This window comes from Podarcis erhardii (assembly GCF_964252035.2).
Source record: "Podarcis erhardii genome assembly, chromosome: 13".
NCBI lineage: Eukaryota > Metazoa > Chordata > Lepidosauria > Squamata > Lacertidae > Podarcis > Podarcis erhardii.
The window spans coordinates 54,297,160-54,309,373 of record NC_138502.1 but is presented as its reverse complement, the minus strand read 5'-3'; the positions used below and the strand labels follow the sequence as shown (position 1 = coordinate 54,309,373).

Sequence of the window (12,214 nt, the reverse complement as noted above, 5' to 3'; positions counted from 1 at the left end):
CATATTAATTTTCTTCCCTAATTTTTCCTGGAGTGTCAATTTTATAAAAACAGTAGCACTAATAATGGACCACCTTTGCCCGCAACAAATATGGTCGCCGCATGCCTCGCCTTTCCCGGCGGCAAGATGGCCGCCCGAGGCCCCGCCCCAGCGTCTCTCGTCACGGACCCTCCGCGCGGCCATGGTGAGGTGCGCACTTGGCGCAAGCGGCTTGGCGAATGGCTCGGCTCGCGCGAGGAGGTGCGCTGGTGGCGCGCGCACGCGCAGGACGCCTTCCCCGTGACTGGCGGGGCTGAGAGGGACCCGTTAGCGGGAGCGGCGGCCCCCCGAGCGGCTCCGCCCGGCCCGGCTAGGCCATGTCCAAGCGGCTGCGGAGCAGCGACGTGTGCGCCGATTGCAGCGCTCCCGGTAAGCGCCGCGGGAGACCAGGGGCGGGCGGGCGGGGGGCCACCGCGGAGCTCGAAGGACCCAGGCGTCCGAGGGACCCAGGCACCCCAGGGCTGCCTCCCTCGTCACGGGGCTGCCGCGGGAGAGGCCGCCGGGGAAAGGGAGGGCTGCGATCCTGCGGAGGGGAGGCCCGCCTGGGGGTGTGCAGGGGGCCTCTGGGCATGTGCAGAGGGCCTCCCCTCGCAAGCGGGTGGGGGAAGGAGCAGGGGCCGAGGGGGGAGCCCCGCACCTCTCCGCTCTGGGCTTGGGGTGTCTGTGAAAGAGGGAGGAAGGGAGGGGTTGAAAGAGGGGGCCCCCGTTTCCCCCTTGCAAATGGGTTTCCCTCGCCCGCCTGGGAACAAGAGGCTTTGCTGGATGGGCCCCACTAGCCTCCTGCAGGCTCTGCTCGGGTCCTTGCCAGGCGGGCTTCCCAAAGGCTTCCCCCGGCCCCGTGGGATGCAGGATGCTAGGCTAGAAAGGCCTTGGGCCTGATCCATCCACAGGTGGTTATGTTTTTCAAAATCACCAGCGCCCAGCTTGGGGGCAGTTTGTGGGACACACCCTCTTCCCCCAGGGCCTTTGATGGAGATGACATTCTGGGCCCCAAACAGGAAACCAGCTGCGGAAATTGCGCGTCCTGCCTTGAGTTAATTGCAGGTGGCAAGAGAAAGCAGCAGCCAGTTCTCAGAAACCCAGCCGGCTCTGCTTGTGGTGGCACAAGGGGTCTGAGCCCTTCCCCTGTACCTTGGATGAACGAGCCAGAATTGCCCCTGCCATCAGAGCCTTGTGTGGCTACCAATAGTTGCCCCGTGGGCTGTTGTTGTGGATCTTCCTGCCACAGCGAATCTCAGGTCTGCCTCGTGGTCTGGGCACAATTCAAGGTACCGGCTCTGGATGATTTCTTCCTCCCCATTGCACCATCACGAAAGCACTACTTCAGCTCTGCCATTTGTGGGCTGAGTTCACACAGCCGAGGGCACTTGGGCATACACCACAACTGTGGCAGTCACTTCCCCCAGATCAGACAGAGGCAACTTTGGTAATCTGTGCCCCCAACTCAAAAACCCATGAGTTGTCCTTCTGTAAGTAAGTTGCCAACTTGTACTAGTTGGGGAGCCTGCCTAGCATCAAGTACAAAATATGTATACTGGCATACTGCACATAAATCCCAAATGAGAGCTCTGAGGTTAAGCGTAGATGCTCTTCTTTCTTGCAGCTTGCAATTCCACTTTGCTGCATTGTAAGTAAGTAGTTTTTAGGGTGGAGGCTGAGTTGCTGTGCTCTTGAAATGCACAGGGGACCCTAATAATTTATGTGGAAATGGGAATTGCTGGCTGTTTCAGCAGCCTTTGCCCCATATCTTCCTCCACACTTAAACAAGTATGCAAGCATTTCTTCATTGTGTACATTCTTCAGCTCTTTCAGGGAGAACTGACAATTTCCCTCTCCTGTTCTTACAACTTCTCTAATAATGATGCACCTTTGCAGTAAAGACAGTAGTGCAACAGATGTTCTATTCAGCTTCAGTTCAAGAGATCTCATGCTTTGCCAGGCACCTTCCCATTCTGCTCTGGTTCACCAGACAGCTTGGCTTGTGACTCAAGGCCAAATCTGGCTTGATGCTTGTCATGCTTCCTGTTTTGCATGACCCTGGCATGTTCTTTGCAGCTTGTTTTAGCTCATGCCCTGGGTGCCTTCTCTGAGCTCAGTACAAATCCAGATTTCCTTCCTTGTTTGGTGATGCACAAAGTAGAGTTGTTTTTAAAATATAAAAACTGGACCTGAGAAACCCAAGCACTACCTGTGGCTGAAGTGGACGGTAGTGGAATTTCTTTGCAACCAAACTCCTGCCTCTCTCTCTCTTCCTATGCTAAATGTGCCACTGTTTTTCTTTCAGACCCATGTTGGGCATCAGTTAACAGAGGAGTTCTGATTTGTGATGAATGCTGCAGTGTTCATAGGAGCCTGGGCCGGCACATCTCCCAAGTCAGGCACCTGAAACACACACCGTGGCCCACAACGCTGCTTCAGGTAACACACACTGGGCTCATCATGCCATTGAGCCTCGCTGCTGCCCATGCAAATGACCACCCCTCCTGCCTAACAGCTTCCCATAGTAGTCGTGTGTGGCCCAAAGGTGGACGGGGCAGAGGAAGAGAAGAGCTTGCTTGTGTAAAGCTTCCTTGTCTTGTCCTGCGAGGCTAAGGCTTACTTGTCAGGGACAGCCAAACAAGTGGCTGTGTAAGCACTTAAATTATAGTTTGGTGCTGTGTTTGGACCAATTTGTAAAGTGGATCTGAGTTGTGCTTTTCTCTTCTGTTCCTGATTCCACTTGCTTGCAAGTAAACCTGTTTGGTTCAAATGGAGCTTAAACATCCAATTGATATGTTGCAGGTCCAGAGGACTATCCAGTCTTAGAGTCCTCTTTTTCTTTTTATGCACTTGTATGGGTGTGTTCCAGGGTTTTCTCTTCATATTTGTGTGTCAAAACTGCTTTATTGCAGAGAGTGCCTTGTTCTTCATAAGCCTCCACCTTTCCTCCAGTAAACTTCCTTGCTGTTGAAGCAACTCTTTTATCTGTGAGCCTGTTCAGTGGCAACACCCTCCTGCATTCCTCCTGCTTCTGGGACTCCTATGGGGGTAGCAAGTTGGCCACTGGGAAGACAGGATGCTGGGCTAGATGAGCTCTCTTTGATCTGGTCCAGTAGCCAGGCTCTTATAGGAAGAGCTGGAAAACACTGACCTATGGAATGCATATCACAACCAAATGCTTTCTCCCAATTTAATGATTCTGTTTGTCAACATTCCCTAACCTTTTGCTTTTGGTGCTTTTTAATGTTTTATAATGTAACTGCAGTTGTATGGGGGGGAGTGGGGAGGGGATGCCTGCAAGAAAGGCTGTTTTCCCCCTTCCACAGCTGGCAATATAAAATCAGAAGGCTTGTGGTTGTTTCTTTAAAAAGCATCCTGCCAAGTGTTTTGGGGCCACATAAAACAGTAGCTAATTAGACATAGGTTCCTTTACTGAAAATAGTTTAGCAGGCAAAGGAGGAAAAAACTCCAGGAAACGTCTTGAGCTTATCGGTTATTTCATTTATGGTTTGATTGATTCTGGTGTTGTGTGTTAAAACAGCTCTGGGTTTAGTTTTTTTAAACAATCAAGCATTATGTAAATTTTAATAAATAAAATAAATTTTTGAAGAAGTAATGAAATGAGACACAAATGGCAAAAAGACAGAATATTGTGGATCAATGCACATTGCTGAATGTGTCCAGAGATTGACTATGCAGCAGACTTCAAAACTGGTCTGGGGCCTTTTGAAATGGTGAAGTGGATGTTTTTTGCGCATTAAACCCAATACTCTAACCCTTAACTTTATTCTAAAGGTCAACAAAACTTTGAGCAGAGCCTTGAGAAGGGCTGTTTCTGTAATAAATGCTGGTGCATTATAGAACATTTGCAGAGTACAGCTACAGAGCTCCATGCCAGCAACAGGACAACTGTCACCTAGCGTCTAAGTTGCTCTGGACAAGAGGAAGACACCAACTCCATGCTTTGTATTCTGCTTTGTTTTTTGCAGATGTTGGAAACCTTGTACAGTAATGGGGCTAACTCCATCTGGGAACATTCATTGCTGGATCCTGCATCTGTCATGAGCGGAAGGCGCAAAGCAAACCCCCAGGACAAAGTTCAGTAAGTTGGATCGGGGGGGGGGGAGCAATGCCTCTATCTTCCCTAGAGGGCCAAAGGGGCAAACCCATGGCAACCTCCAACAAATCATGGCCAGGGCTGGAGCCGATGTGAGCCAATCCTGATCGTGCCTCCCACATTGCCCAAGCAGAGGAAAACACTCTTGGTGGCAGATGTGACTAAAATGGAGAAAGCCTCTTGATTCAGAGAGCTATTTGGGGGTGGGCGTTGGAGGAGCACACCGGATCAAAATGTCAGAAGTGTGGCTGAGTCCATGGCCTCCTGCTGCTGGAGGAGCACGATTGGGATGCTTGTTTCAAATCAGCATGTGAAATTCAGACCACCTCTGTGGTCTCCTGGGCCATGGCATCTTTTGCATGGCATGCTCCCTCTCCCCATCAAATGCAATTTTTTCTCGCCATCCTTCGCCAATGGGGACATTGAGAATTTTTATAGAAAGTGAATTATTTTTAAAATATTATTGCAATGTTGTTGTTGTTGTATCTCACCCATCTGACGGGTTTCCCTAGCCACTCTGGGCAGCTTCCAGCATATATAAAAACATAATAAAACATTACACATTAAAAGGCTTCCCTATTCAGGGCTGCCTTCAAATGTCTTCTAAAGGTTATATAGTTACTCATCTTCTTGACATCTGATGGGAGGGCATTCCACAAGGTGGGTGCTACTACTGAGAAGGCCCTCTGCAAGTGTTCATCTTACCCACAGGATTACGGCCTTAGTTTCAAGCTAAAGGTGCTTAATTAGGGATCACAGGTGCAACTACTGAGTAAAAGGCATTGGGAGCAAGACTTTGTCAAAAGCCTTACTGAAATCAAAATACATTACATCCACAGCATTCCCCTGTTCCACCAAGCTTGTAACTATCCAAAAGTAGATCTCACTCATGAGACGTTTTAATGCTCTTCTGTGGTGTAGTTCCTTTTCCTTTTGACTCACTTGTAGCCCCAATAAAGCGGAATTCATCAGAGCAAAGTATCAGATGCTGGCCTTTGTTCATCGCTTACCATGTCGGGATGATGACAGTGTGACTGCCAAAGACCTTAGTAAGGTAAGATTCCCTCATATGAAGACCTCTGAGTTTGGATCAGGCTGAAGGCCCATCTAGTCCAGCATTCTGTACTCACTAGATGCCCACTTTATGGGTAGGTAGCTGATCAGGATGTGTTCCATCCACAATATTTAGCTGCCACCCTGACACTTTGTGGGGAAAGGTATGATTGAGTCCTAAATGCTTCAGAGGCCACTCTGTGTTAAAATCCAAATTCTGATTCAGAAAAAAGAAACTTAATATTTCCTTTTTTTACTAATGAGGAATTGAAAAAATAACTTCATTTTTTACAGAATTGGATGAAATTTACAGGCATAGTAGCCCCTCCTGATTGGATAAAGGACAACCAAATTAGACACAAAAAGGTTTAGGATTCCCCCCTCCCCCACTGGGCTCATCTGTAAAATTCATCCCTTCTACCCCCCAAAAGGGAACCATCAATACTTAAAAAAAGAAAAAAGAAAATATTTCTGCAGAAATGGACTAACTTTTCAGGCAGGGTAGCCCCTTTTGTGTGTTTGGGGGTAGTTAAAAATGATTCATTTAATTGTTTTATAAACAACTTGTATGAAAAAAAAGGGTACATCAAAGGTGAGAAATTTGCCAAATAACAGACAAATCAGCCCAGGGATTTTAGTGCTTGGTGTCTTTGAAGTTGATTTTGAGCAGGGGGAGAACTAGAAAGGATTTGCTTCCTTCCCTGTGATATATTGTGGGCAACAGTTCCATTATGAAATCTTAGAGGTGTCCCTCGGAAAATAACCTGCAAAATTTTGGAAGGTAAGATGTAGGGGCCAGAGGGTTACAATGAATGAAAACTAAGAAACACAGCTTCAGGTTTGTATTCTGCTCAGTGACATCAGTTAAATCTTAAGTGTGAAGCTGATCTGAGTGGATGTTTTTATGAGAGACAGAGAAACATCTGTCACTCCCTCCACACCAGCCTTCCCCAGCAGAGAGCCCTCCAGGTGTTTTGGGCTGCAGCTGGGATGGACGGGTGTTGGGGGCCCCAGGTCACCTGGAGAGCTGCAGGTCAGGGGAGGTTGCTCCACTCCGCCTGCCATTTGATAAACCTTTTTCATGTCTCCACACCTTATTTGTCGGTTGTAGCTGGCAGGTGGCTAGAGGCCAGCCTCGGCGTCCCCCAAAGCAAGCCCCTCTGGGAATCCCTGGAAGGAGTTTCTGGGACTGTCAGCACAGGTTTCTCAGCTGCGGTGAGGCAAGAGAAAATTCTCTGCTGACCTCTCTCTCTCCCTTTCAGCAACTCCACTCGAGCGTCAGGACGGGGAACCTGGAGACCTGTTTGCGGCTTCTCTCTCTGGGTGCCCAGGCCAACTTCTTCCATCCAGTAAGAGAAGGCCTTTCCATGAGCTTGGCCATCATTGCTTTGGGCTGGTCTGAAGCAGCTTCTCAGCAAATGCCTGTTAACTCCCCTTTGCAGGAGAAAGGGAACACCCCGCTGCACGTAGCTGCCAAGACGGGTCAGATTTTACAAGCGGAGTTGTTGGCGGTGTATGGGGCTGATCCTGGCACACAGGACTCCAGTGGGAAGACGCCTATTGACTATGCAAAGTGAGCCATTTCAAGCTTGGGGTGGGGGTATTGTTGGCAGGAAAAAAACCTAAGAGCAAGTTCCCAAATCCCTTTTGGAGTGGGTGGGAGATGGACCAAACCTCCTTACTATTGAATTTTGCTGTTTAGTGACATGAAAAACTTTCTCACCGTATCCCTTCCTCTGTTTCTGAGGCAACGGAGGATCTCTGCAGCTAGGTTAGAAGGAGGAGCTCTATGTGCTGTGGGATGCTTTCACCCAGTTAAAATAAGGCATGGTGGTTTTCAGTGCCTTGTTTTAGATAGCAACCCTGTGCAGTACAGCGGTACCTTGGGTTAAGAACTTAATTCATTCCGGAGGTCCGTTCTTAACCTGAAACTGTTCTTTTAACGTGAAGCACCACTTTAGCTAATGGGCCTCCTGCTGCTGCTGTGCTGCCGTCATGCGATTTCTGTTCTCACCCTGAAGCAAAGTTCTTAACCCAAGGTACTATTTCTGGGTTAGCAGAGTCTGTAACCTGAAGCGTCTGTAACCCGAGGTACTACTGTAGTGTATTTCACTCACTCTGTGAGTAGGATTGCAGCCTCAGAAGTCACCTGCAACAGATTTTTATTTTTGTTCTTACTGATGTTTTCAACTCAACAGTAGTGATTTCTGAATGAATCTCCCACCCACCTTTTGCCCAATAGGCAAGGAGGGCACCATGAGCTGGCAGAACGCCTTGCGGAAATCCAGTACGAGCTCACGGACAGGCTGGCATTCTATCTTTGTGGCAGAAAACCTGGTAAGGGTCTGACTAGGTTTATTTCATGTTATTGTGGTTATTTCATTTCCCCCCATAAAATTTGTATATCGGTTGATTGCTAAAAATAAACAAACTTCAGAGTAGTGTCTCATACCCTCCAACTTTTCTCTGATGAAAATAGGGATGTCCCATTCCATAAATAGGGAAAATAGGGATTTCCCATTCCATATTGGTGGGCAAAAAAAATGAGAGGCACAAATACAAGATGGGTGACACCTGGCTTGAGAGCAGTACATGTGAAAAGGATCTAGGAGTCTTGGTTGACCACAAACTTGACATGAGCCAACAGTGTGACGCGGCAGCTAAAAAAGCCAATGCAATTCTGGGCTGCATCAATAGGAGTATAGCATCTAGATCAAGGGAAGTAATAGTGCCACTGTATTCTGCTCTGGTCAGACCTCACCTGGAGTACTGTGTCCAGTTCTGGGCACCACAGTTCAAGAAGGACACTGACAAACTGTAACGTGTCCAGAGGAGGGCAACCAAAATGGTCAAAGGCCTGGAAACGATGCCTTATGAGGAACGGCTAAGGGCGCTGGGCATGTTTAGCCTGGAGAAGAGGAGGTTAAGGGGTGATATGATAGCCATGTTCAAATATATAAAAGGATGTCACATAGAGGAGGGAGAAAGGTTGTTTTCTGCTGCTCCAGAGAAGCGGACACGGAGCAATGGTTCCAAACTACAAGAAAGAAGATTCCACCTAAACATTAGGAAGAACTTCCTGACAGTAAGAGCTGTTTGACAGTGGAATTTGCTGCCAAGGAGTGTGGTGGAGTCTCCTTCTTTGGAGGTCTTTAAGCAGAGGCTTGACAACCATGTCAGGAGTGCTCTGATGGTGTTTCCTGCTTGGCAGGGGGTTGGACTCGATGGCCCTTGTGGTCTCTTCCAACTCTATGATTCTATGATTCTAGAAAGCAAGTGGGAGTGTGGATGAACCCATAGTCTCAACCGCAGCTAAGAGATTAGGAGCGGCTTGTAAAAATCCCATACTCCTTTTTTCTCTCTCTTACAGGCTCCCATACGCTCATCCACAGTTGAAGAGTACATGTGCACCAAGTCTTAATCATGTTTAGCACTAATCAGGTTCCCCTCTTAACCAGGGTCTGCAAGCTCACTTCAGTCCCCGGTTATTTTCTCTGCTACATTCTTATGGAGAAGAGCTAAATGCAGGCACCTGGCTAGCCACTGTGGGAAGGAGGTTGCTGGATTAGATGGGCGCTTGGCCGGATCCAGCAGGGCTCTTCCTACATTCTTTACTGCAACTGGAGAGCCAGTGTGGCTGGCGTGCTGGACGAGGACCTGGGCTATCAGGGTTCAAATCCCTCCTTGCCCATGAGGCTCACTGGGTGTGACCTTGTGCCAGTCACTGAATCACTGCCTCTCTGCCTCACCTACTTCACTGGATAGGTAAAGGAGGGTTGTTTGGGGGAATAAATGTGAAGAGGGAGAACATATGGCACCCTGGAGCACCATGGAGGAAAAGATGGGATAAAAATGCTGTTTGTAGAATAAGAGTAAGAGTAAAAAAGAAAAAGACAATAAAATTATCAGTAAAAACAGTTCAAAAAAGCTGTTAAAACATCCAAAAACTTAAAAGTCAGTGATAAGCTAAAAATGGATTAAAACCCATGTCAACATTCTCCATATCTGAGAAGGCTTGTCAAAGCCAAAATGTTTTTAGCAGGTGCCAAAAAGAGTGCAGTGGAAGTGCCTGCCTGATGTCAACAGGCAGGGAGTTCCAAAGTGTAGGTGCTGCCACACTAAAAGATTTCTTGCTAAGGCAGAACAATAAATAGGTGGCCCCTGTAACTGTGCTGGTTTTGTCATAGAATCATAGAATCATAGAACTGTAGAGTTGGAAGGAACCCTGAGGATCATCTAGTCCAACCCCCTGCAATGCAGGAATATGCAGCTGGTCCATACAGGGATCGAACCTGCAACCTTGGTGTTATCAGCACCATGGTCTAACCAACTGAGCTATCGATGGAATCAGTTGAGGGGCAGATCTGGGGTCACTTTATGTACTGTTAGTAACACCTTGAAGATGGCTCACTAGCAAGTGGGCAGCTTCTGCAAGTCCCTGAGCAGAGGTAGTCTTATGTTCTATCCTGCTTTGCTTCTAGAGAGCTCAGAGTGGAGTCCATGGCTCATGCATCCCCCCGCATCTACTTGTTTGAGAAGTGGTCCAGCAGGAATGGGGGGGGGCACATATGTTCATCCTGGGTCGCCATTATCTTTTAACCCCACATGGACTGACATGACTTCTGTAGTTCAAGGGAGGAGAGACTTTAGACTTGCAGGAACTACTTGACTTTTTCCTAGAACTGCAGTCTGGTATAAAATATGTATTCTGATCCCAGGAATTTGTTTGGAGTACCAGAACTGAGGTGAGCTCACATTCCTTTCACACAGAAATCCACACCTGGTGACACCCATGCTTCATTCACTTCTGCAGTCTAGTTTGGGTGTGGGAGGGGTCATTCTGTTGCTGCCATAAGCAGATGGGAGTCAGAAACCCTTACCGATCTACTGCAGGAGATCCAGATCTGCTTCTGCCTGTCCTAGCCCTGCCAGAATGCCGCCCTCAGACCTCTCCAGTTCATGCAGGCACTGAAAAGGCTGCTCGGCTGAATCAAGTTGTGGCTTGTGGAGAACTGTGGGTTGAGATAATGACATGATCCTTTCTCGCACCTAATGCTCTTTTGAAACTTCATTTTCAGATCACAAAAGTGGACAACATTTTATTATACCTCAAATGGCAGACAGGTAAGAATGCAGACTAAGCACTAATAATATGTGGTAATAGTATTGTTGGCCAAATCAAATGACAGTCGTAGATTCGTTTGATTGTCAAGAGTGATGTGCGCTCAAGCTTTGCTTTTTGTCTTCCTTCTCCTTGCAACCTCTCCTTGTCTTCTGTTAATTGATTAAGGTGCCTAAAGTCTTTTCTGATTGGTGGGGCAGATGTTGATAAAAAAGGCAATAACATTAATAAATTTAATTGATATTTTTTCTCCTGCTGCGGTCCCTTGGGGATTAAGACGGCTGTAAGTAGTTCAGTAGTTTAATTTACCAATTAACTCTGCTATGTGAGGGTTGAAAATTAGGTACTTATCACAAAACACACTGATAACTCAGCTGTGCACTAGAAAGTGTGGACAATAAGTGTGGGTTGGTTGTTTCATTTCTGCATATTATGTGACCTATTTTTGCAGAAGTTGTTAAACTGAGGGTCTGTGTTCTGGCCAGCGCACCCTTTTGAGATAAGCCTTTCATCTCAGAAAGATTTATCTCAAAAGATTACTCAGGACAGGGCTTTGAGTGTGGCTGCCCCTGTTCTGTGGAATAACATCCTGCCCCTTATCTGGACCCTCCAGAAAGAGTTGAATACATTTTTGTTCCAACATACCTTCCTAGCTGGACAATTGGGTCTTTGCCATGTCTAGTCTGTATGGTTTTAGGTTTGTTTTAAGTGTATCTGGGTGTTTTTGGTTTGGGGAGGTTGTGTGTGTGTGTGTTTAAATTGTTTTTTCCTGCTCCCCTGAGAGCCAGTGTAGGTCACCTTGATGTACACCTTTATTGTACATCACCTTGAGATGATTCTGTTGAAGGCGATCAATACATTTAGATGGTGACTGATAATATATTCAGTGCTTTGGGGGGGCGCAGGGGTACACATACCCCTAAACCTTTTGTGAATCTTTGTACTTTTGTCCATTTACTGTATTTATTTTCCCTGATTTGAACTATGGAAGCTAAAGCGTTAAAAAAACTTAATATGGAGACCAAATGGCCTAAGTATTGGGAAATTTTGGAAGAGGAAGGTGACAAATTGAAACTGCAGAGTTATGAGAAACTTAAAGATAAGGTGCGAGACTGGTTACATTATTTTCAAATAAGAGAAGTATATAACCAGGATAAGAAAGTGGGCTTCCAGGTGGAAAAATCAAAGTTAGAGACAGAATTGTTAGAACCCAATGCTAAGGTATTGTCAAAAATGTATAACTTGCTGTTGAAATGGAATACGGAGGAAGAAACGGTAAAATCAGCTATGATAAAATGGGCACAAGATATAGGATACAATATTATGTTTGCTGACTGGGAGAAGTTATGGACCACCGGGATTAAATTTACGGCATGTAATGCCTTAAGAGAAAATATTATGAAAATGATGTATAGGTGGTACATGACCCCAGTCAAGCTTGCAAAAATTTATCATTTGCCCGATAATAAATGTTGGAAATGTAAAGAAACTGAAGGTACATTCTTTCACCTTTGGTGGACGTGCCCAAGGATTAAGGCTTTCTGGGAGATGATATATAATGAACTAAAAAAGGTACTTAAGTACACTTTCCCTAAGAAACCAGAGGCTTTTCTCCTGGGCATAGTCAAAGAAGGATTGGTGTCAAAGAAGGATAGAACTTTCTTTATGTACGCAACAGCAGCAGCAAGAATTCTCATCGCAAAGCATTGGAAGACACAAGATCTACCCACTCTGGAAGATTGGCAGATGCAACTGATGGAGTACATGGAGATGGCGGAAATGACTGGCAGAATCCGAGATCAGGGAGAAGAGTCGGTGGAAGAAGACTGGCAGAAATTTAAAATCTAAACATTTTTTTAGGGGGGAAAGCCCTGAATATACCTTTAGGTTATCTCTCAGGGCGT

At 46.6% G+C, this 12,214-nt stretch overlaps 1 protein-coding gene and 1 long non-coding RNA gene across 10 annotated transcripts in view; both read left to right on the top strand.

Annotated features, from left to right (window-relative positions):
- Positions 1-12,214, top strand: part of LOC309327362 — a 55,050-nt gene that overhangs the window by 4,342 nt on the left and 38,494 nt on the right. The window lies entirely within an intron of this gene.
- GIT2 (GIT ArfGAP 2) overlaps positions 259-12,214 on the top strand; it is a 40,714-nt gene continuing 28,758 nt past the window's right edge. For all 9 annotated transcript variants that reach the window (XM_081836524.1, XM_081836521.1, XM_081836517.1 and 6 more), the window contains exons 1-8: positions 259-408; positions 2,324-2,457; positions 4,008-4,120; positions 5,084-5,189; positions 6,451-6,537; positions 6,631-6,761; positions 7,431-7,525; positions 10,267-10,312. In XM_081836524.1, coding sequence (XP_081692650.1) covers positions 357-408; positions 2,324-2,457; positions 4,008-4,120; positions 5,084-5,189; positions 6,451-6,537; positions 6,631-6,761; positions 7,431-7,525; positions 10,267-10,312 — 764 coding nt within the window. In that variant the 5' untranslated portion in view covers positions 259-356. The remainder of the gene's footprint in view (positions 409-2,323; positions 2,458-4,007; positions 4,121-5,083; positions 5,190-6,450; positions 6,538-6,630; positions 6,762-7,430; positions 7,526-10,266; positions 10,313-12,214) is intronic.